At 36.2% G+C, this 23,197-nt stretch overlaps 1 protein-coding gene across 4 annotated transcripts in view; it reads right to left on the minus strand.

Annotated features, from left to right (window-relative positions):
• The window catches only part of ESYT2 (extended synaptotagmin 2), a 67,529-nt gene that overhangs the window by 19,720 nt on the left and 24,612 nt on the right, over window positions 1–23,197 (minus strand). For all 4 annotated transcript variants that reach the window (XM_087712496.1, XM_014056854.2, XM_087712497.1 and 1 more), the window contains exons 4-13: window positions 21,617–21,693; window positions 17,453–17,525; window positions 16,895–16,984; window positions 11,597–11,652; window positions 6,567–6,687; window positions 5,368–5,544; window positions 4,633–4,715; window positions 3,935–3,983; window positions 2,093–2,182; window positions 411–506 (exon numbers count right to left, since the gene is read on the minus strand). In XM_087712496.1, the coding sequence (XP_087568622.1) occupies window positions 411–506; window positions 2,093–2,182; window positions 3,935–3,983; window positions 4,633–4,715; window positions 5,368–5,544; window positions 6,567–6,687; window positions 11,597–11,652; window positions 16,895–16,984; window positions 17,453–17,525; window positions 21,617–21,693 (912 nt within the window). The remainder of the gene's footprint in view (window positions 1–410; window positions 507–2,092; window positions 2,183–3,934; window positions 3,984–4,632; window positions 4,716–5,367; window positions 5,545–6,566; window positions 6,688–11,596; window positions 11,653–16,894; window positions 16,985–17,452; window positions 17,526–21,616; window positions 21,694–23,197) is intronic.

The following is a 23,197-nucleotide window of genomic DNA, read 5'->3' on the forward strand; positions in this document are numbered from 1 at the left end:
AAAAAGAGCACCATTTGAAAGCAAATATACACGCACATGTCCTACAGCACCATAGCTCCAGATTTAGATGCGTACTCATTCATTTGAAGCTGGAATTCACCAATCATCTATTTTTCCTTTCAGAAAGTGTCCACTAAATCGTAAGATTACCACATTAATAAATGCTGCAAATTTATTGTAAATTAAAATGACATTGTTCTATAAACGTGATTAGATTACTGATCCTGCAAAATAAATTCAGCCGTGAGGTATGTTTATCATAAAAAATTATCAATGTAATGGAATGCATGAGGAAAAGTAATTAAAACATAACGTGATTTGTGAGGCAAAGTGGCACAGTAGTAAGCAATGTGTGACTGAAGAAAATTAGGAATCACTCAAGAGAAGCTTCATTGTCACCTAAAACTTACTGGCAGATTTCTTGCTGAATCCAAATAAAGAATAAGCACCGCTGATGAAAGCCCATCGTCGGCTTGATCTTTATCAGCTCTAATGCTTTTTAGCACCTAAAATCATAAAAATATGATTAAAACCTGTAGTTTCGTGCTTTATCGCTAACTAAAAAGAAAGCAAGTTATAACATGCAAACTAGAAAATAAAAGTGTAGCTATACATAATAATTTAAAATTAAGTATTACTATACCTCATCAAAGAACAAGGTAGCCAACATTTATCCTAATGTAAAATAATTTAATTATTTCCAAACATAACCAAACTAGATTTGAATGAAAAAAACCTTTATCTGAAAAGAAATTACGCAACGTGAGAATGTTTTCCCTGCCTTATTCTTGCTGCTATTGCTATTTCTAAAAGTCCATGGAATTATTTTTCAATATTAACTATTCTACATATGAGAAATGATATACATAGATTATGTCTATAAAACATTATGGAAAGAGGAACTTAAGAAACTCAAGTACGCAAGTGTCCTGGAACTGAAAAAAATTCACTGATTCTAGATAACATTCCACAAATGTAATAAATTCCGCAAATTTATGTTTTATGCCATTTACTTTCCCAGTTGAGTGTGTTTCTTAACACTTGCAAGTGTATTCAAGGATTTCAGTATTCACTTTGCTTTTCATATCATATGTATGTATACAGTAGAAAAATTTAAAATTAGCTTCTGGGTCCATTGTTCAAAAGTATCCTTCAGTATGTCCAGTAGTAAAATATTTTGCTTCATTCTTTAGGTCTAGTTGGAATGTTCTTCTCCTTTAATTGTAGCATTTAGTTCCTTCTAGCGTCTAATTTTAAATTTTTATCTTTTGAATTTTTTTTAAAAAAATAAAAAATTTAAAAAATGGACAAAAGCACTTTCCCAGAGGAAGGTTTCTTATAATTAATTTCCCAAATTAATTTCTTATAGGTGAGAGAACAGCATATGGATTTAGTAAGTAAAAATAAAATCTTACTTCAAATTTATCTAAATCCTTAGTTCATTTGTAACTTTCTAAAATCAAAGTTTTAATCACTCTTGCTGTTTATCAAAAAAAAAGTTCTTAAACTTGAAGTCAAAACTCACCCAGTGCTATAAAACTTGCCGATTCAAAGATTTCTAATAGATGAAAACCAATTAACACACAATTTTCAAAAGTGATTAGAAAAATATGCAAATTTAGTATTCTTTCAAAGCTGCCAAGATGGCTGTTCCCTCATCTCCCACAGCTCCAAATAGACCAAAGACCACCACCTTGCAGTCTCCTCATGAGGAGCAGCTGAGTGGGGTATCTGTGGGCAACCTCAAGTCTTCTCCTTGTCCAGAGAGGAATTATCAAAGAGCCAGTCTACTCCCTGTCTCCTCATTTGCCACAGTCATTGGCTCTGTTTTTTGCAAAGCAGTTTTCACTCTGCCATGTCTTACCCAGAGGTCAAAAAGAAACACTTCCTAATGAAACCCCTTATTTTTGACTTGCTAAAATAACTTTGGATTTTTGTGCCAAAATAAATCTTTGGTTTTTTTTATTCTGTTCTTCTTCTAGAAATAGAGCATATTTAAATGAATGTGGACAACCACACATTTAAAGACACATTTTTAATGACAGCCTCTTCAAATGCAAAAAAAAAAAAAAAAAAGAATAGACAAATATACCTGGTCAAGATTTTCAACAGTAGGCTTCAATGTGAGCCATTCGAGTTTTAAGTGCAATTTTCCTTTGGAGACTTCATCCAAAGAAAACCACTGTAAGGAAAGTTTATAAAGTACAGTAAGAACCAAAGCCATTTGCTGCAAAATTTTTACCAACATTACATACAAATTCCTGGGCGAAGCCAACTAAGGACATTTCATATGAAAACAGCTAAAGGCATTGTAGCTGACAGAATAAAAACATTTTATCAAACAGGCAAGAATTGTACTGTTTCCTGCATTTCACCCAGAAAACTAGAGTAAAATTATTTCATAATAAAATACATACAATGACTTTTTAGAATTAAGCATCTGAATATTTAGCTTAGGACACCTCAAAACACATTTAACAGGAACTTTTACAGAAGTTTGCAGCATCCTGCAATCATATGACCACATTTTATGATTGTTTTGCCAAAAACTGGTCCTTATTTTTGGTGTTTGCCAAAATCATGTCCATAGCAAACCATTGATTTGCTTAACCACAGCATTTGTGGTGCCATAGTGGCTAGAATGCAATATTGCAGGTTAATTCAGCTCATTGCCTGGAGTTCGAGTCCCAACACGCTCAAGGTCAGGGGTGTCAAACTCGATTTAATTGAGGGCCGCATCAGGGTTGGGTTTGACCTGGGGGGGCATGACTAGGGTGGGTATGGCCAGCTCAACATCACTCATGTCAGGGGCACCTATGGTGGCGCAGGTGGGGCTGGGGGACTCCATTGTCTCCAGTGGAGGAAGGCAAGACCAGGGAGAGTGCCAAACCCTTGAACTCCAGAGGAGTCTTGCTGTCTATTGTGGCCAAATACTTCCTCCTTCCTTCCTTCCTTCCTTCCTTCCTTCCTTCCTTCCTTCCTTCCTTCCTTCCTTGCCTCTTCATTCTCCTTTTGTCTTTCTTCTCCTCTTTCCTTCTTTTTCCTATCATGCTCTCTTCCCATCTTTCCTTCTTTTTTTTCTTTCCTTTTTCCCTTTCTCTTTTCCTGTCCCTTCTTGATGCTCAAATGCATTTAGTTTGTTTTGCTAGCCCTCTGCCAACGAAAATGGAGCGGGGGGGGGGGATGCTCCCGCTGGGCCCCATTTTTGGTCTGGACAGCCTCCTGAAGCCCTCTGCCAGCAAAACAGAGCCAGGAAGGGGGGGTAAACACATTTTTGCCAGGAAGCTGTCCGGGCCAAAAATGGGGCTATGGGGAATCCCTGGCCTCCATTTTCGCTGGCAGCGGGCTAGCTAAATGAACGAAAAGCATTTGAGCATCAAGGGCCAGAATTTATCACCCCGTGGGCCTTCAGTTTGACACCCCTGCTCAAGTTTGACTCAGCCTTCCATCCTTCTGAGGTCGGTAAAATGAGGACCCAGATTGTTGGGAGCAATATGCTGACTGTAAATCGCTTAGAGAGGGTTGTAAAGCACTGTGAAGTGGTATATAAGTCTAAATGCTACTGCTATTGCTATTTGTTCAATGATCATGGATTCATTTAACAACAGCAGAGATTTGATTAATGCCCACTGCAAAAAGGTAATAAAATGAAGGTGGTCCACATGACTGACCTTTTTTATGATTGTCATGTTTTATGACCATGATGGACAGGCTCCTTATGACCATAAGATGAGGACTGCTTGTATTCCACTCCCATGGCTTTTGCCTTCAATTTCACTTGTTAACACAAAATGCTATAATCAAACTAAGAAAATCTATTTAAGGAAATCTGAAGCCTTTGCTGAAATTGCAATCCAGATCCAATATAGGCACTGCAGATTTATTTTATCAACCTTCCTTGTCACTGTCTTCCCCAGGCTGAATAGAGATTTACCTCATCTATGTGGCGTTCCTTTTCAACTTCAATTAAGTCTATCGTCAGGCTAAAAAAACACAATGCAATGCATTAGAAGACCATTATCTGAACTACAGAACCTGAAGCTGGAATTTTGTAGCAGCAAAATGGTGAATACACTAGAAAAAAAAACCTGAAAAAGCAATTCTGAACAAAAACAGGACATGTGATTGAGGTATGAAATAAAGCTTATCTTGTTTTAAGAATTGTGAGTAAGATGGTAGGACCTGCTGCCGAAAACTTTAGGTCTTTGAAGCAGAACAAGATGTTGGGAGAGAGGGAGAAGAGAAGCAAGGATAAATGGTTTTGTGGTTGTCTATTCCTTACGTAGTAAAGGCCAAACGTACTGTATATTCAAAATGAAAAAGAAACTGTGTGCATTAATTAGAGCTGTGAATTACTATTTCTACTATAATCATTATTGCTTTGCTTTCTTTTCATATGGTATTTTTAAAAAATGTTTCTACCAAAAGTATTAACTTTTTGAAGGCACAGAATTTTGCATGCACACAAGTAATAATAGAAATACATTGGAAATATATTTGTCTGCTAGCTTCTTTCTGACTCTTTGAGCTTACCTTTACTCTTTCATTTATTGACTGATCTGGATAGTAGGATTCCAGGATAGGATTTCAATTTTTTTTTAAAAAAAGGCATGCAAATGGCTTGATACTTACTTTCCTAGAAAGTCATCCTTGTCTGGATCTTCATCAAAGAGTTCAATCTCCAAGTCTTGTCCTGGATGTTCATAGACTAAGGCCTGGAAATATAACAAGATAGCCAATTCAGCTAAAAGTATGACTTAGATTACGAGGTTTTTAAATTAGATAAAAACATTAACAGATGATTGTCAAATATACAATGTTTTCTCTCCTATCTGATTAAAAATTTAGGAAGCCTTTTCCTCTGTGAGCCAGGGCAGCACACAAGGGTTTTTATCCTTCTCTTTATCTTAGAAAACTTTTAAAGGTAGATTGTGTTAGTTATTCTATTTCAGCCCCAAATCATTCAATAATGTCCATGAGTAAGCAGGATCTTTAATCTGAGTCTCTCTTGCCTCAGTCTAGTATTATTTATTATAGTATTCACTCCAAACCATCATTTACTGCCATTTCCACAGTTTTTATGGTATAGATGAAATTGCAATTTGCTAGTAAATCACAGTTGAAGAAATCAGAGACAAGGTGAGAAAGAAGAACATATACGAACCCTAAGGCTCATTTTTATACTAAATGTAGCTTGGTATTTTATCTGAACTGTTCTACTGAAGTGCAATATCAATTTTTCTCCAACAGTTAAAAAAAATCATTTCAGATCAATGTATTTATAATAGAATTATATGATATCCGTCTTGAAGGTTCTAAACTCTTAAACACATTTTTCAAAACTAATACCAGGCAGTAGTTTCATACCTCATAAACTTCATTCCACTTTGGATTAAGATTTTCTTTGATAACTTTGCTTCGGAAAATTTGATTTCCCAGTTGAATGATTCCATAAGGATCAGACTTTCCCTTAACAAGTCCCTTTAAGTAAGTATCTTTTCCCTCAAGATCCTGAGCTTCAAGGAAGTGTATTCTTAGTACACCCTGAGAAGATGTAAGAAAAGTTGACCATCATACAACATTCAGCGGTAAGGTATCATCAGCATAACTGAATGTTTATGACCTAATGAATTCTCTAGATTAAAAACTAAATTGGTTCTTTAACTTAATTTTTATGGAGGCTAGTCATAGCAGTATTGAATTGATTTTTAAAAATTATTTTGGAGACTAGACATAGTAACTATGCATTGCTAAACTTATGTAGGTAGTGAGTAAATAAAATAAATAAAGGCATATTTCCTCCTAATTGTATCTTTGCACTTTTAATAAAGATGCACAGTAAGTGTGTGTCTGTGTGTAAAGCATCAAGATACAGCAGTGGAACTGAAGTTCTCCCCCACTCTTTGTACAGATGTGTGACATCAGCATATGCACTAAGAGAGTGGGGTCTTAATCACAACATTGTAATCTCCATTTTTACTTTTAGGATGCCCCCGTGCCCGCCTTTGCCTTGTGGACATTGCTGAGACTAGGATAAAGGAGAAAAAACATCACAGAGATAAGTTGTCATTAATTTTATGTTATTTACATACATCTATGTCATAATTTTAATAGTAGGAAATGGGTTCGGAGGGGAAAAAACCCAAAATTTCTAGATGTATCTGAAAACTCAACTACAGAGACCAACAAAACCAAATACTTTGCATGTTACAGGTATTCAGAAAAGTGTCTCTTCCCCAGAGTTTCTTTCATGCTGCCATGGAAATCTCTGGATGGAGATTAGCATTTCTTAAATGAACTGGAAGAATTCAACTGGTTACAATTCACGGTGTCCAGACAATATCCCGATGGTGCAGAAAAGAGGTTTTCTGCTGTTTTGAAATTTAATGGTCCAACAATAGCTTAAAAGTCACATTCGGAGAATTGTTACCTAGCTGCTAGAAATGTATTATTTGTTCAATATCCAGATTTTAAGCTCTTTTATAACCATTATTGTCCAAGATTGTTCTGCAAACACTCTGATAAACATTTTGTTGTGTCAAAAATTATGTTAAAAAAAACCTTACCTTTGGTATGGGGAACCGCAATTGAGCAATCTGCACATCACTGACAAAAGGAACAGTGATTCGATTTGGAAGTACTAGATAATTAGATATTATATCTAGTATTATAGTGTCAGATAATCCACTAAAAGGGAAAAAAAGTCAACAAAGTTATTTTAAGGTTAGCATTAATTACATATGCTGCCATTATGAAAACAATAGCATACAAGCTGCACTTCTAATACGTAAAATAAATATACCAATTGAAATTCTCTATTTCAGTCTAGTCTTCTGCTCAATCTGATTTCTATTTGCGAGGGGAATTGTCTGGGATATCACACCATCAATATATTCCTTCTTCAATACATTTTCATCTTCCATTTCACAAACCAGCTATACAATTTACAAACTTTACAACAGGCCTACATATGAAAACATCCCGTCTTTGTCTTCCATGACTTATCATCATCTTTTACAGGCCTCTGTGATTTAGTTTATATGGCATTCAATTTTTTCATTTAAAAAAGGTTATGGATTGTCTCTATTATTTAGGAAGGAAAATAACAAGCAAACAACCAGCTTATTAAATTGAATCATGTGGATAAGGAACAATCCTGCCCATCTCCCTTTCTTGCAGAACATTTTCAGGAGAGAAATAAATTTTTGCACAGCCCTATTCCCTTTAAGCAATGACGATGATTTGCTTTCACAAACGATCCAAAAATGGAAGTAAGCCCCAAAGCATGTAAGAATTTCATCAATACCTTTGATCACCACAAGATGGAAACAGCCGTTTAGAAGAAGACAGATGGCCTTATTATGTCTGTATAAACCTTATTCTTTCCTTCCTGCATTATCTTTCATCATGATATATGAAGGTCTTACTGATTAGCTCAAAAGGTTCCTTATTCTGCATTTTTGTTTCTTACAGTGCAAATAGATGAAGCAGCGATAGTTTAATATTCACCATATATAAAAGCTATTGTTTTGTTTTTAAAAGCCAAGCAAACCAGCAAATAAAACAGGCTTGTCAGTTTGACTGCTTTATTGCCTTCCTGCATGCCTGGAAATAATGTCAATCCGCTCCCTTAGGACTTTCATCTTGTTTACAACAAATACTATGAAGTTAAATTAATTACGGCAAATATTACAAAATTAAATTAATTTAAAAATTAAATTTGGCCTGCCCTAATCCTAACCTTAACAAAATTTATTTATTACATTTCTACATTGCCCATCTCCCCTGCAAGGTGACTCTAGATAGCTTACACACTATAAAACCAAATGAAAAATAATTAAAAGATTAAAACAGACATTAAAATTATTAAAAATTATGCTTAGAAATAAATATTACAAAGTTCATTGTGGGAAATACTATAAAGTTAAATTAACAAACATTATAAAATTATATTAATATATGGGCATGCAACTATGTATATTTTCCCCATCACCTTTTTTGGAGAAAGGCATGGGGGAGAGAAATAAGAATGTAATGAAGTGTCTCCATATGACAAATTAGGAAATAATGAAGTCAATCCATTAATTCTAATTAGGGTATCTTTTTATAGAATTGGTATGAAACATGAAGACTGAGTCATCTCCTTCCCTGCCCATAAATACTGTCCATAGACTTCTGTTGTCCTGTATCAAGCCAGGAAGTAAAACAATTTTTAAAAAAAGGCTAGGAAAAACACAAGCCTTCCAGTATCTATCCAACATAATATGCTGGCTGCAAAGAAATGGAATGCAGAGAGCAGGCGGTGTGCAGATGTACATCAGGTATAATATAAAAGAGAGATTATTGACAACAGGGATGGGAACAGATGAAAGAAAATAGCCAATACTGCACTCTCATTAACATGAATCCACCAACTCTGTTTCTGGAGCTCCCCTGGATTTGCAAGATACATGTTTATAGCAAAATCCCAGTTTAAGAAAACAATGCTCTGATCTGGCTGGGTTTCAGCTCAGATCAAAGAGCAGCAAGTACCATGGGATTTAAATTGTTTACATGAAATGCAGCTAGTTTGTTTAATTGTAAAATATGCCTGCAGACTGCCCTTAGTTACTTTCAAATCGCTTCTAAATTAATGCATACTGACAAATTTTAAACAATATCTGGTACATCAGAGCAGCTGTCAACAATGAAGACTAATTAAACTTCATTGTGATCATATAAACCTGCCTTCCTGCTTTGTCCTAATCTCTCTCACACACAAAATGTGTTGAAATTGATATTTTCCTTATGTAAACTACAAATAGTTGCTGAAACAATCCATCTCCTTTGAAGTAAAAAATCTCTGGGTGGATCAGGAAGGATAGCTCTACGAAGCCAGCTTACTTGTGGGTGAATAAAATTTAATAAATAAAAATATTTATATCCCCCCCCCCCAATAGCAGGAAAAGCTTTACTTTAGGTTAACACATGCCACTTCTAGTTGCCACAACTCATCGGATTAAGCCAGCTACCAGAAGCAGTGCAATTCTGTATGCAGTCAAACATTATTAGATCATCAACAGGTGCTTTGGATACTACATCTCACTGATAATTCAAAAGAGGCCAGTGGCCAAACAAGAGACCACAGCAGACACTTTTTATTGTAAGGGTGATGAAAAGGGCCAGTGTGTAATTATGAAGACAATTGTGCAGATGCTTATATCTCTATTAAGGGTGCATCAAATAAAGTCAGTCACTGTTTTTGGATTTCATCAGCTGCGGTTGGCCGATTGCAGCTTTGCTGATTGACGGTTTCATTTTTTTGCTCAGTCTATCAGTGTGATGCCAAGTATCCTACAGAGAAAGTGCATTTGGAAGGTTTCCAGGTTTTAGATTTCTGGCTAAGCATCCATGATTCAGCTCCATATAGTAGCAATAGTGGTATGAGTGAACAAAACGGTCACGGTTTATAACCACAACTGGGACCAGAATTTCCATTGCTAAGCAAGGCTGTTTGTTAAACAGGTTACATCAATTATATGTCCTTTTTGGATGTGGTTAAATGAATCACTCTAGCTGTTAAGTGAAGTACATGGTCCTTAAGCAAATCTAGCTTCCTGATTGACTTTGCTAATTAGATTGTCTGGCAGGGAAGTTTGCAAATGATGATCATGCGGCCTCTGGATGCTCCATCATGATGCCTCCATCATAAATACATACCGGTAGCCAAGCACTAGAATTTTGATCATGTGACTCTTGGGATGCTATGAAAGTCATAAATGTGAGGACTCGTGTATGTCATTATTTTTCAGTGCCACTCTAACTTCAAATGGTCACTAAACGGGCAGCTGTAAGTTGAGGACTATCTATAATTTATGTCACCATAAGAAACATTTTCACAAGTGTGGAATTCATCGTTGACCTTATATATGCAGATGACTACAAATACAACCAAAAATATAATCCTATAAATATACCATCAGAATTAGCAATGGAATTGTTGCTACACATTTATTTAGGAAGCTTAACTTCTGTTTTTTTGTGTACTGTCAATGGTCAGATTAAAGCAGAAGATGAAGCTGAAATATTTCAGCCTAATTAAATATCTGCAACATGCTGCAACATATTAAATGCTGCTCATTTTGTTAAGGTATGTGGAAATGTACACATCAATTGTATAGAATGGCTTCATCACTTAACCTTAACTTCAGGTCTAAAAATCGTTTGATTGCAACGCAAGCTGGAATGACTTACTGTCTTTCTTTGAAAGCATGACCCAACTAGAACACGACAGCTAAAATGAAAATAGCTTTTCATGCATAAAAACATGTTGTTTTCTTCTGCATGTTACAGTATTAAAGATGACAGCAGAGGCTGATTCATCCAGAAAACTGAACAGTTTGGAAATCTAATTTTGTTACTGATAATTATATAAACCTTTCCCCAATAAATATTTTTCAACAGTCTAAAACTAAAACCCAATCTATCCATTAGTCTGCAGCTTGTAAAATGACTTAATAAATTAAAAATGCCATTCACAATCCTATTCAAATAATCCTCAACATACAACAGTTCGTTTACTGATCAATCAAAGTTACAATGGAAAAAAGTCACTTACAACTGTTGCAGCATCTCCACAGTCACCTGATCAAAACTCGGACCCTTGACAACTGACTCATATTTATGACGTTTGCAGTGTCCTGGGGTCATACGAACCCCTTTTGCAACCTTCTAATAAGCAAAATCAATGAGGAAACCAGATTCACTTAACAACCATATTACTAATGTAATAACTGCAGTGGTTCACTTAACAACTGTGGCAAGAAAAATCGTAAGATGGGGCAAAATTCACTTAAAAGTTTCACTTAACAACAGAAATGTTGGGCTCTATTGTGGTTGTAAGTTGAGGACCACCTACATATTGTACCGTTTAATCCTTTTAGAAACTGCAGGCTTTCATTTGTGTTCCAAGTTAAAATCCATGGAGATCATCCAGGTCACAGTTGTTCCAAAGATGTTTTTTCAAAAGGCAATTGGACTTTCTGGTTTTTCTTTGAAGATGTTTCAGCCCAGAACTGAAAAAGCTTCTTGGATGAGAAGCGAAATGTCTTTAAAGAAAAAACAGAAAGTCCCATTGCCTCTTGAGAAAGCATCTTTGGGTCAAAATCAGATACTATACTCATCTAACTGACCAAGCGTTGATATTAACCTTATTCCCAACTCAAACAAAACTTCTACCCTTCCGGTGATAACCCAGGGCAGCATTATAGAGCCCTCAGAATTTGGAATGCCAGATTGTGGAGAGAGCGTAAAGGAGGCATAGCAACGTCCTCTACCTACTTTCCGGAAATTGGCAGTTAAAGTTGCAAACAATAACGAAATAACACTGTAACACTGCAAACCAACTGTCCAGGGCCCAGGTCACATGACTGCAGGGATTTGAGACTGCCAGAAGACTGCTCATGACCACCATTTGTTCTGCTGCTGCACCATCGTAAGTTTGAATGATCACCGATGGAAGATATGCATGTAACTTTTTGCAAAAATCTGACAAACACATAGGTTGCATATACGTTGTACGTATCTATAGAAATAAATTCATTCAATTTCAGCTTACTTGAGTCCTGGAATATCCAGAAGATTGGTCAGTCCTGTCCAGTTAATTTCTAAAAGCTGGAAAGATATAAAAATAATATTAAAATGTTGCTTAGAGGAACCACAGCTTAAGAAGCAGGATATATTGATGGTCAGTAGAATTTCAACTAAAATTCTAAAACTGAGAAAACCTTGTGTTTTTAACTTTTTATGTACCAATGATCTGGTTAGAAACAATATTCTTCGAAAGTGATCTCCACCTGGAGCCTGAAATTCAAGCTCCAGAATTTATTAATATTATTATTAATATTAATAAATATTATTAATATTTATTTATAGAGCCGAGGTGGCGCAGTGGTTAAATGCAGCACTGCAGGCCACTTCAGCTGACTGCAGTTCTGCAGTTCGGCTGTTCAAATCTCACCGGCTCAGGGTTGACTCAGCCTTCCATCCTTCCAAGGTGGGTAAAATGACGACCCGGATTGTTGGGGGCAATATGCTGACTCTGTATACCGCTTAGAGAGGGCTGAAAGCCCTATGAAGCGGTATATAAGTCTAACTGCTATTGCTATTGCTATTAATGAGGACCGGGATTGTTGTTGAGGGGCAATATGCTGACTCTGTAAATCGCTTAGAAAGGCCTATGAAGCGGTATATACGTCTAACTGCTATTGCTATTTATTTGCAAAAAAAAATTAAATTAAATTATAGAATTGCAGGAATTGTGAAACTTAACATTCACATATTTGGAAATTGTCAAAGATCAGAAAGCTTTAAAGTAATGCACGTGTTTTTACCAGAACAAAACTGAGTCACAGGATCTCAATTTATGACTATCCAGAATAAGATAATTTAAAAGCAGTGAAATAAAATTTATTTTAGGAAGGATTTTTTTTTAATTCAATGTATTCAACATTTGTTCCATAGTGGAATCTGCACTTACATCTAAAAATCTAACTACAGATAGTTCTTGCTTCGCAACATTTCTGTGAGTTTTGCCCCATTTTGCAGTCTTTTTGCCATAGTTTTTAAGTCAATCATTGCAGTTGTTAAGTGAATCTTGTTAGTAAATCTGGCTTTCCCCATTGACTTTGCTTATGGGAAAGCCAGCAGGGAACGTTACATAAGGTGATCACCTGACTGCAGGACAGTGCAACTATTATAAAAACATGCCAGTTGCCCAGTGCCCAAATTTTGATCATGTGACTATGGGAATGCTGCACAGGTTGTTAAGTGTGAGAACCAGTCATAAGTCACCAAAGCAGTACTAAATTTGGCCACCCTAAGAATTATGGAAACTGTACCCCATACAATCCCTTCTCCACCCTCTGCCAGCGAAAATGGAGCTCGGGAATAGCCCTCATGAGCTCCATTTTCACTGGCAGAGGCACGGCGGGCTGGTCCTTCTCCGTTTCCAGGGCAACCTCACGGGCCAGATCTAAGCACCTTGCGGGCCGAATCCGGCCCCCAGGTCTTCGACACTCCTGCTTTAGAACAATAAATTTATTCACCTGGTGATACAATATTAATGCAGAAAACCATGCTCCAGAATTTATAGCAAAATGGCTAATATTAATTTCTATAGCTGAGCACAAGGGTAAGTTTTATATACAAAGCTATCATAAATATATCATAGACCGACAGGCAGTACTCAACTTACAACCATAATGGAACCTGCTCATTATGTTTGTAACTTGTCATAGTTATAAAGCAGATCACCATGTGGCTGTATACATGTCTCTTTTGAGGTGGTGGTTAAACAACTGTGACTGGGCCATTTTTGCAGTAAAACAACAGAAAATGTGGCCCTGTGATTGCAAGACGCGGCAGGCCACTTGCCAAGTGCTCAGCATGTGCTCAATGTGCCTCTTGATTAGTTTAATGCATTTCTATGTTTGCCTATTCCTATTAAGATCTTTCTCTGAATAACATGCGTTGATTTGGTCATAGTTTTCCCTTTCAGAAGGCAACATTTTCATTGATTTCCAGGTTGCAGATATGCAATGTGACCCATTAGAGCAGTGTTTCTCAACCTTGGCGACTTGAAGATGTCCGGACTTCAATTCCCAAGTTGCCAAGGTTGAGAAACACTGCATTAGAGTATTGCGGAGAGAGTGGAAAAAATGTTCCCTTTCCCCAGATGTCAGAACTTTTTTCAGTGATCTAAATTGTACTTCATTGACTTTCTCCACCTGAAGAATTTAAATTTATATGAGTAACAGTTGACTATCTATGTAGGTATTCGTTAATTAGGAAAAGTGTGTATCACTGCTGACTTCTTTTCATAAATAGTCTACTAAGTATAGAACCAATATCTCGATCATACATTTAATTCAGAAAATACACCATTTCACAGATCAAGTACAAAAAGTTACATACTAAAGAGCTAGATTTTAATCTAATCTGCTAATTGACCAATTTTTGATGTGCAGAGAATATTAATATGCCTTAAAACAGACAGTTATATGCAATTTCACTATCTGAAACTATACATGCCAGATGTAGTTTGATGCCTTCAATTTGTCTTGTGAGATATTTATGCCTAAATCAGGACTTTACCCTTTTTCAGTTATTAGGCCCATTTAGTATTTTGAGAAGATATTGTGAACAATCTTGCAAAATAACTGCAGAAAGGGCCTTCCCATTAACATAACAGCTATCATGGGACATACATCCAATTAAAAAGAACTAAGAAACAAATGGTTACAATCATTCCTAAGGGATATTCTCTACTTCCAGTTTATCCTTGTCTTTGTTCTGAACAAGGCAGATATACTTGCAATGACTAGACATAAACATGCACAAACATAAACACACATAAGCACATAACAACTCAGCATTTTTATGTACTAAGAATATGAGATGCATCAGAGACCCAGAGGCAGCGTTGACAACAAAGATTTGTTGATGGCTGACACTCTACTTTATGACATGCCAGCTCGTTTTTTATTTTTAATTAAAAGAGCTTTTTGAATGTAAACAGATGGAGGCAAGGCGTATGTTAGGTCCCAGTGGGAATATTAGTGGGTCCACTGGAAAAATCAGTGAATCCACTGGCATCTATACAAGGTTTACCAGTAACTTGCAAAGTTTAAACTGTTTTTACAATAAAGGGGTGTCCTCAAATTAGCCCAAAGAGAATTTGCAGTTTGCAAAAAGCAAGTTTATTCCCCAGTATGAACTAAAGATAAAATTGTCAAAATCTACTAGCTTAAATAAAACAGATGTGTGCAGTTTGCTTGAAACCTTTAGTGCAAGAAAAGTTATAACAAAAATGTGATGTTTCTAAATCACTTTGTGTTTGCTAAAGATATTTTAATAAGCATCTAACATTCATATCGCCTTCTATTAGCTTACTGCAATAGCTGATTTTTTAAATACGATATACCAGGCAGAAGATGCCTGACAAAAACTTTGGCTCATGAACCACAGAAGACATAAGCAAATTCATTAGACAAGTATGTTCAGAACTATTAATTCAGGCAGTGCTACCATATATAGTCATCACAGCCAGCAACAGACACTGACTAGAGAGTGCACTGAATTATTGCCAAATGTTACTTTGGCCTGGAAAATATGAGAAGAAACATTACTAGATGCCAACTAACCCAACATTTCTCCCTCTGGACAAAATGGTGGTTTTTCTCTCTTGCTGTAGCCACTGACGATCCAAGGGATCCAAACAGCTATAATAAAATGTCTGCTTGTAACTCCGGAAGGAGGATATGTAAGAATTCTATTAAGTGTTTTAGATTATTGTATTATTTTATTGCAACTAATAAACGTTCATTTTGTTTTAATGGCACTATGCTGAAAAACCTTAGGATTGTAATCCTGGAAAATGATAATATCAATATGGGGGCTGCTCTTAAATATTCTGGCTGCAGACATTACAGCTGCCTTGACACTTATGAAGCTTACTCAGTATGATAGTTGTCTAAAAGACATTTTAACAGAATTCTGGTTTATTATTACTGAGTAAACATTTTAATCTATATTTTAAGTCTTTACATTGCCTGAAGCATAAACTCCAACTTGTTAGTGCTCTAATAAGCACACACAAAAAAATAATTTACCAATCCTGGATTGTAAATTACTGAGAAAGATACACAAGCCAGATTTCTAGCTTTGGGCACAATACCGCAGTTGATTATTGCAAGAGGAACCAAACACTTGTCAATTATCAACTGTTCTTCAGAATCTTACAATATTATCCCTGGCTGCAGCAGACCTCCCGCCCTCATAGAAGGAGAATTAGAAATTGGCAGATGATCTGAATGTGTTACTACTGTAGGTTTAAGAGGAGACCATTGTCAACTATCACTACTCTTTCCATCTCAGATGAACAACAGTTAGGTCTCCTAAGCTTGACTTCATCCCTCTGGGGCCCCCACCTCTGATTATCTCAGAAAAAGATTTGCCAGGTCTATTCTACAGGCAAAAAGGTGGAAAAGCACCAGGGCTGGACAGGGTAACTCAGAGGTGAAATCCAGCAGGTTCTGACAGGTTCTGGAGAACCGGTAGCAGAAATGTTGAGTAGTTCGGAGAACTGGTAGCGGAAATTTTGATTAGTTCGGAGAACCGGCAAATGCCACCTCTAGCTGACCCCAGAGTGGGGTGGGAATGGAAATTTTGCAGTATCCTTCCCCTGCCACACCCACCAAGCCACACGATGCCCCCCAAGCCATGCCCACAGAACCGCTAGTAAAAAAAATTGAATTTCACCATTGGGGTAACTCCCTCTTGCTTAAGGGTCTGATCAACTGGCCCCCATATTCCTTCTTACTTCAAACACTCTATTGCCCAAAAAACCCTCCATAAAGGAGTTGAAGGAGTACAGACCAGTGTCTCTGACATCCATAAGTATGAAAACCTTCTAAAGATTAATGCTGGTCCAGATGAAAGCCATCACGGGCCTGCTGCTAGACTCCTAGCAAATTGTCTACAGTGCAAACAGGTCAGCAGATGATGCTGTCAATATGGTACTGCACTACGTCTTACACCATATTGAATCCCCAAAGAACTATGGAAGGGTCTTTTTTTGTGGATTTCAGCTTAGCCTTTTACACCCTCATTCCTGAAACCCTCCTCTCTAAACATTTTTCGAGAGGCAACTGGACTTTCTGGTTTTTTCCTTGAAGACGTTTCGCTTCTCATCCAAGAAGCATCTTCAGCTCTGACTGGATGGTGGGGAATGGAAGGATTTATACTGCTTGCAGACAGCTGGACATTTGCATTCTTTTACCTGGTCGTAGAGGTCACCTGGAGGTTTAAAACGTTTTAAAAAGTTTAAAAAAGAAATATAGAAATTTCCACTTACTGGTTTCCTAAGGAAAAATAAAGATACTGCTCCAATTAAGGGTATATCACCAAGCAGAGGTTCCAAAATAACTCTCATTGTGCCATGAATCTAAAATAAAAAAGAAAGCAGCCATGATCGCAGCACTCAGCCAGTTTGGAGTAGTAGTTAAAGGCATCATGTTAGAAACTGGGAGACCGTAAGTTCTATTCCGCCTTACACAAAAAACTAGCTGGGTGACCTTGGATCAGTCATTCTCAACCATAGCAAGCAGGTAACGGCAAACTACTTCTGAAATCTTTCCCAGAAAACACCAGAACCCAGTCTATGAAGTCACCAGAGTAAATGGTTGACTCAGGGGTATATGCATGTATACATACACAGCACTAACCATGAATTAAAGATTATTTGAACTATTATATATTATGCAAAAGTTTTTTTTTTTTAGTAAACCTGAACTTGAATAATGTTAAACAGAATAAAACTATACTATTTCAGTTGTAGCTGAGGACTGGAGGTACATTTATGGAAATGTGAACTGCTAACAAGGTATAGTGGATTAAAAAGAAAGAAACTTACCTGTATACTTTTCACTCCAGCTCTACAGAAGTATCTCTTGATCTCCAAGTCAATTTCCGTGTTTCCCACAAAACTAAGAAATATAAGAAAACACTGTAATGTTGTACTATACATACAATCCATTAATAAATTGCTATTAAAAACAATTTCAGGAAAAGTTTAAGAATTCATTTTTTCCTCTAAATTATAACAAGACTGCAACCCAGTGGTAGTCAACCTGGTCCTTACTGCCCACTAGTGGGCGTTCCAGCTTTCATGGTGGGTGGTAGGGGTTTGCTATAACTCTGCTTTATAAATTTTATAAAGTAAAGTTACTTCCCTACTTTATCAATCACCATTACTGTGGAACTGGTGGGCAGTTAAAAAAGTTTACTACTAACAGAGATACAAAAGTGGACGGTAGGTATAAAAAGGTTGACTACCCCTGCTGCAATCCACAGTGGCTTGGCTAATATGTACCTTTAAGTATCTTGTATATGTTATACAACCACCATCAGAGCAAAAATATTGATCTGTTTAATGTTAAAATGTTTAATGTCAATTTTATATATTATTCTATATTGATTATATTGTACACCACCCAGAGGCCCTTTCTGAGAGAGATAGGCGGTTAAGAAATAGGAAAATAAATAAATGAATAATCAAACAAATAAACAAATAAATATCATCAAATTAGTGCTGTATATTTTAGTAAACCTCAACTTATACCCTACAAATATATATATATTTTCCTTTCTTAAAATATATATATATATATATATATATATATATATATATATATATATATATATATATATATATATATATATATATATATATATATATATATATATATATATTCCTTTCTTAAAAATTACTTATCACTGTATATTGCACATGGTTTTTTTATTTCCTACTCCCCCCCCCCTTTTTAATTTAGTAATGTGCTAGTTTAGGTTACACATCTAACAAAGTAAACAAGACAAAAAGGGAAAAGACTAGTTGATTGTATCTAAACAATTAATTAATGACCTTCAGGTCTATACGGATTGGCTTAAGACATTGCAACACAGCTTACCTGAAATATGATCTACTATTTGGACACAGACTGCAGCAGAACACTTTATCCGCTGAGTGCATAATGGCTGTGAACTATTTACAGCTAAATCAATCTGCAGATCCAAGACATGACTACAGACCAGTTACATATTTAGCCCCACTGCTTGCCTTTTATTTCATTAATATTCTCACAACTTACAAATCGATTGCTTTCCATACTGCGCAAAAGGGGAGAAGCAAAAGAGCTTTACTTTCAATATTAACGAACAAGAGTACAATTACATTATCCGCTAAACTTTAAGCTCTTCATCATGAGTAGCATCAAGAGTATTTGCTCATTCAGAATGCAAAGCTGATACAGTCACTTGGCCAAAAAAAGAATGAAATGGGGAAGTACTATAGCAGTTAAAATTAGATTTATTTTTTCATCAGGCCATGCATCACTCTTAGGTGACATGGCGTTGTAGTACCATGCTTTTAGCATCCTAATGTTGTGGCCTGTCAACAGAAGACCCCTCCAGCAACTGAATCAAAGGAGGAGGAGGCGTGGTAGGTAGGGCCAGCATCAAGGCAACCTGAGAGCTCTGAGGGGGAAGAGGGAATGGAGCTGTCAGAGAGAGAGAGAGAGACAGAGAGACAGAGGTGGAGCCTGGGCTGTCCATCAGCCTCAGATGGAGAGTCAACAGCCCTCAGATCTGGGGGTGGCCGATGGGGAAAAGGAAAAACAGCTGGGACAAGTGCCTGACATGCAGATGCACAGAAGACAGAGAAGAGGAAATCTGTGGGTCGATCCTTGGGATGGAAGAGCCACCGCTGCTAGCGAAGCCCCACCCTAGAATAGATATGGCAGACAATTTATCATCTCCCTGCTGGACAGACTTGTTAGCCTGCGGTGAGAGAGAAACTTTTTAATGGGGCTGCTGGCACTTGTAATAAAGGAATCATTGATTTAACTTCAGAGGGTTTGTCGTGTTTGGGGAGCTGGGTCAAAACACCTAGAAGTCTAGCAGCAATACAAACCTCCACCCCTGCAAGAAATCTAGAGAACAATTTTGCTCCAATAGCACCATCACACTCCCCGGCAGATATAACAGGAAAAAAAATAGGGGTCAGTGTTTACACTTTTCACTTTTCCCATAATGCTCCTCTGGATTCCATAGAGAAAAAACCCAGGCCCACCAATTAATGGATACATCAAGACTCAGCTAGGCTCAAAACAAGGGCAAAATATTAGACTATTTCACTACCTACAACAGATCTAAAACATCTATTCAGAAAGAATGCAACTTTCATCCAAGATAGAGTGAGAAATTATTGAACTCATATCAGAATGTTAATGCTTAATATTTGTTAATGATAGCAGTTTTAATTATTTTAGTTTTGTTAAAAGGCTGCCCAGAGTCATTTGCTTGTGAGAAGAATGACTCTATAACTTGACAGATAGATGATACATGATAGATAAATAGATCGATAGATAGAAAGATAGATAGAAAGAAAGAAAGAAAGAAAGAAAGAAAGAAAGAAAGAAAGAAAGAAAGAAAACAAACTTTCAGGCAATCTCAGAAGGTGCCATCAAAGGCTTTAACACGTTAGAACAATTAACTGATAAGATGCTTATAAATCCCACTCACATACAAACTATGTATCTAAACTATCTTCCCCTCCTTTCAACTTCTGTCTTTATTCTATATCAGTCTAGTCACTTTATGTATCTGTTGAAAGCAATTCATGAAAGCTTATGCCTTCTAACGAAAGTTAATAAAAGGAACTACTTGCAAATAATATTGCCACCACAGCTTTCCTCCTTCAAAGTAAGTAACATGTGATTTATAATTTGAAGAATGTTTCCAAAAGCTAATTTAAACTCCAATAACATGAAAGACGGCTTTTTTTTCTCACTGACCCACCCACCCTAGAATATCCTTACTCCAGAAGTGACCCCCACCCCCACTTTCCTGGGCTTCTGAATAGAGGTTAAAACGTGGCCCTGTGGCCTTGCATAAGGTGCCCAAAGGAACACACAGGGATTGGTGGGTGCCCTGAAAGCCCACCCTTTGGCTTTGTCAACTAATTCTAACAATTAGTTAAAATTGCCTCCTTCAAAATTTTCATAATTTTATAACTTTAAAAAATTTTAATTCTAAAATGTTAACATCTTAATTTTTATATACTATTTCATATTTTAATGTTGTATTATACATGGCCCAAGTCCCACTTTGAGGGAGATGAGCAGTCCAGAAATGTGAAATATAAATAAACAAACAAAGCATCTTTACTTTTATTACATGGCATTTAATCGTTTATGTAGGTAAAATCAAAAGGAAAAAAGAAAAGGGCACAAAAACTAAGTATTTGTTTTCAGATTTGCTAATTAGAACATTTTAAAACTTATTTTTAAAATGTGGGATTTCCATTTAATGGAACTCAACCAAGAGAGTCCAGATGACTTTTGGAAAAAGCACCTTTGAGATAAACGTGACTTGGATAATTGAGAATCTCCATAGATTCTTAATGAAACTTAGATGGTCTATAATCATTTACTTTAAATGTTAGTTTTTCATTATTAACTGCTAAAAATTGCCTAGACTGTAATAAATTTTAAATGGGGTAAAGAAATGTTTCAGGTTCACAATTAATAGAAAGAAAAAAGCTAGTTTCCAAACATATTTCTCTTTTTTTGTAGATACCTGGAATAAGCGATATTTGGAAACAAGCTTGTTTTTCCCCTGATTATTATAGCAATGACAGAAAAAAGAACTTAGACTAAATTCCCACAATTAACATATTTTTGTTACTGCCTTCATTAAAAATCTGGAGACGTAGAAATTGACACCCATATTAGTGGTATGCAACATAGGTTATCCTGCTTTTCAAGAAAACTCTTCTAAGTTTTATTCTGCCATCATACTATAGAACAGTAATATGTCATTTTTGCTAGCTTAATTTTTGTGCAGCAATGCTTAGAATAGCATAATGGTCCCATTAACACATAGTGGGTTTCTTTATTTTTATATTGAGCTAAAAGACATTTCTTTCTCCCGGAAGCAAGCACTGCAACATTTTTGCAATGAAGAACACATTTTAAGGAATTTAAGACACAATATATGCTTACTAAGCCAGGATTACCTGATTTGTAGATCCAAAATGATCTGCCTTTTATCCACATTTTCAGTATACACTTTCACACCATTAATCCTAATGGGCTGAAATAAAAATTCCCAATTTAATAGATCAATAGGTCTGTAAGAACGGTGCTTAAATATAAAAGTCTTCCAGTTTATTTAAAATGTTGTATTATATAAAAACAGATCCAGATGCTTACAGAGCTGATAATGTCAGACTGAAAGGATTATTATGCTGAACTATAAAGAATATATGTATTTTAAAAGGCAGCTCACTTGACAAGCACTGCTCAATAGCAATAGCCTCAGAGAAAATCAGAGAAAAAAGAAATTCTTAGTTCAAAGCTTGCAGTCTAGTTGATTCTTTTCACCATTAATACTAAGAGAATGACTTGAATTTAGAAAAGGTTACTGCATTAAGCTTGCATGGCATGATGAGAAAGCACCTATGGAAATAATTTGCCCAGCTCTGAATTCTTTTGAAAATTAGAGTGAACTGCAAAAACAATTCCATCCTGCACATGTATCCCTGTAACTTATTCTTAATAAAAATGCATAGTTTCTAGTCACCATTGATAAATACACACACCCATATACACAAAGGCACCATGATATGCAGAGCCAGGCACCCATTGCTTCAGATTCTTAAATCAACAGAGCTGAGTTGAGCAAACAAAATCTGCTCTTAGCAGAAGCTTTAGTGATTATGTGGCTGCCCTCTGAGCAAGATTTTCCAAAGGAGAATGGAGCAACATTTATTCAGTATATATATTTAGACCGCAAGCATTGAGGTTCGAAAACCTGAATAATCTTGTAATATGAGAAGTTTACATTTTTGCAGCATAAACACTACTTTTATCACCATAGGAATCAAACAACTGATACAATACAGTATCTGCTAGATAGGAAGTATATCAACCTACTCCACCCAACCCAACCTAGCCCAAATAGTTATGCAAAATGTACTGAAACTCAAAACAAACCAAGATAGATACTTAATGTAGATACAAAGAGAGACAACATAATCTGGTTCTCTCTTAGGCAAGTGTGTAGGCATACACACTGATGTATATGTGTAAGTGATACTTAGACTATGAATCAATATTATAGTAGTCCTCACTTATGACCCAAGATTTATGTTGCTAAGTGAGACATTTGTTAAAGTAAGTTTTTTTCCCTTTCTATGACTTTTCTTGCCACAGTTGATAAGTTAGAAAACACTGTTGTCCAGTGAATCTGGCTTCCCCATTGACTTTGCTTTTCAGATGGTTGCAAAAGGTTATCACATGACCCCGGGACACTGCAAGTGTCATAAACACATGTCAGTTGCCTAGTGACCTAATTTTGATCATGTGACCATGGGGATTCTGCAATGGTTGTGTAAAAAAATGGTCATGTCAGTTTTTTTCAGAGCTGCTGTAACTTCTAACAGTTACTAACCAAACTTATATTCTAAGTCAAGGACTATGTATACAGGATTCCGGTAAATTGTAGCATTCACTAACCTGAATTGTAATTCAAATAATCTGAAATAAGACTTTGGAACTAAAAAAATATTCTTCCATCAATGATAAAACACTTTCAG

The sequence above is a fragment of the Thamnophis sirtalis genome, unplaced genomic scaffold (assembly GCF_051295495.1).
Source record: "Thamnophis sirtalis isolate CommonGarterSnake01/CBP01778 unplaced genomic scaffold, rThaSir2_p1.2 scaffold_4, whole genome shotgun sequence".
In the NCBI taxonomy this organism is placed as follows: Eukaryota; Metazoa; Chordata; class Lepidosauria; order Squamata; family Natricidae; genus Thamnophis; species Thamnophis sirtalis.